Source organism: Pygoscelis adeliae, unplaced genomic scaffold, assembly GCF_000699105.1.
Source record: "Pygoscelis adeliae isolate BGI_AS28 unplaced genomic scaffold, ASM69910v1 Scaffold672, whole genome shotgun sequence".
Classification (NCBI taxonomy): Eukaryota; Metazoa; Chordata; class Aves; order Sphenisciformes; family Spheniscidae; genus Pygoscelis; species Pygoscelis adeliae.
This window is the reverse complement of record NW_008824194.1, coordinates 8,058-9,527: the sequence shown is the minus strand read 5'-3', so window position 1 is coordinate 9,527 and position 1,470 is coordinate 8,058. Positions and strand designations below refer to the sequence as shown.

Sequence of the window (1,470 nt, the reverse complement as noted above, 5' to 3'; positions counted from 1 at the left end):
TTGCCGATGGTTCTCCTCCCCTGGGAGAGCCGTAATTGAGCTCCGGCACGTCCTGCGGCGAGAAGGTCCTGAAAGGATTTTAGGCACTGATGGGTCCTCTAAAGCCACCCCAGCCTGGCCATCCTTGGTGCTGGTGGGAACAGCTGCAACGTGGGTGCAGGAGCTCCAGGGGTGGTGTGAAGGCACCTCCGTGCCTCTTCAACGGCCCCTTTGGCAGGGCCGGGAGAGGAGATGAGGCTGGGAGCAGCTCAAGGCAATTAACAGCCTGACGAGCAATTAAGGGTGGAGAAGCCCAGGAGCTGAGTCCTGACGAAAGGAAAGGCCGGGCTGGGATGAATCACGGTTTGGAGATGCTGATCTCGCTCTCTGCTGGTGGCAAGAGGAGGCCTGGGGCTGGGTTTGGTCCTAAACCTGGAGGTGAAGCTGGAACTCTTGGAATGGCAACTGTCCCAGCAGATCCATGTAGATCTGGTCTGTGGAGATCCTCAGTGAAGAGGTCGTGGCCTGGGGGAGCTCATCTGTGGAGGCCTGGCCCATGAAGATCTCACCTACCAGGATGCCACCCGGTGGAGATCCCATCCCATGGAGGTCTGGTCCATGGAGATCTAATCCACCAGTTTCCTGTTCATGGTGACCTTCTCCCACGGAGATGTGGTCCACAAAGGTCCCATCCACCAGGATCCCGTCCACCAGGATCCCAGCCCACGGAGGTCTGGTCCACTGAGATCCCAATCCCTGAAGATCTGGTCCATGGAAATGCCATCCAGGGAGGCATGGTCCATGTCGATCTCAGCTACACGGATCCCGTCTGTGGAGATCCTGTCCGTGGAGCGGTCAGCTGCAGAGTTCATCCCATCCGCGGGGATCCCTGCTGCAGAGCACCTGGGCCATGGTGGTTCAGGCGGAGAGACGTGGTGGGCAGAGATCTCATTCACTGGGATCCTGCCCGTGGAGATGCCACCCATGAAGAGATAAGACATGGTGTTCCAGGGCCGTGGAGGTCAATTCCGCAAGGCTTCAAACCACGGGGATCCCGTCCTGGGGATCCTGTCTCTGGGGATCCACCCTGCAGATACCATCAGCCGTGGAGATCTGGTCCGCAGAGGTCCCATCCATGGGCATCCCATCCGTGGGGATCCGCTCTACAGACACCGTTGGCCAGGAAGGTCCCCAGAGATCCCATCCATGAGGATCCCTGATCCCCTGGGGACACGAGGGGACTGGGACACTTCGCAAGGTGACATGGGGGCTCCCAAGGGGAACAGAGCTGCTGGGTGGGGACAGGGGACACGAGAGGTGTCATGGGGGCACACGAGGTACCCAAGGGGACATGAAGGGACATGGGGGGCATGTGAGGGGACACGGGACACATGAGGAGACAGGGAGCTCGTGAGGGGACGTGGGGCACATGAGGGGACACGGGGGCATGTTTGGGGACGTGAGAGCACAAGAAGACACAAGGGGATGGGG

At 60.0% G+C, this 1,470-nt stretch overlaps 1 protein-coding gene across 1 annotated transcript in view; it reads right to left on the bottom strand.

Moving 5' to 3' along the window:
• Positions 1-1,017: 1,017 nt before the first annotated feature.
• Positions 1,018-1,470, bottom strand: part of LOC103925967 (kallikrein-8-like) — a gene marked incomplete at its 5' end in the record, with an annotated part of 5,659 nt that continues 5,206 nt past the window's right edge. The window contains one exon of the mRNA XM_009334775.1: positions 1,018-1,066. Within this exon, the coding sequence (XP_009333050.1) occupies positions 1,018-1,066 (49 nt within the window). The remainder of the gene's footprint in view (positions 1,067-1,470) is intronic.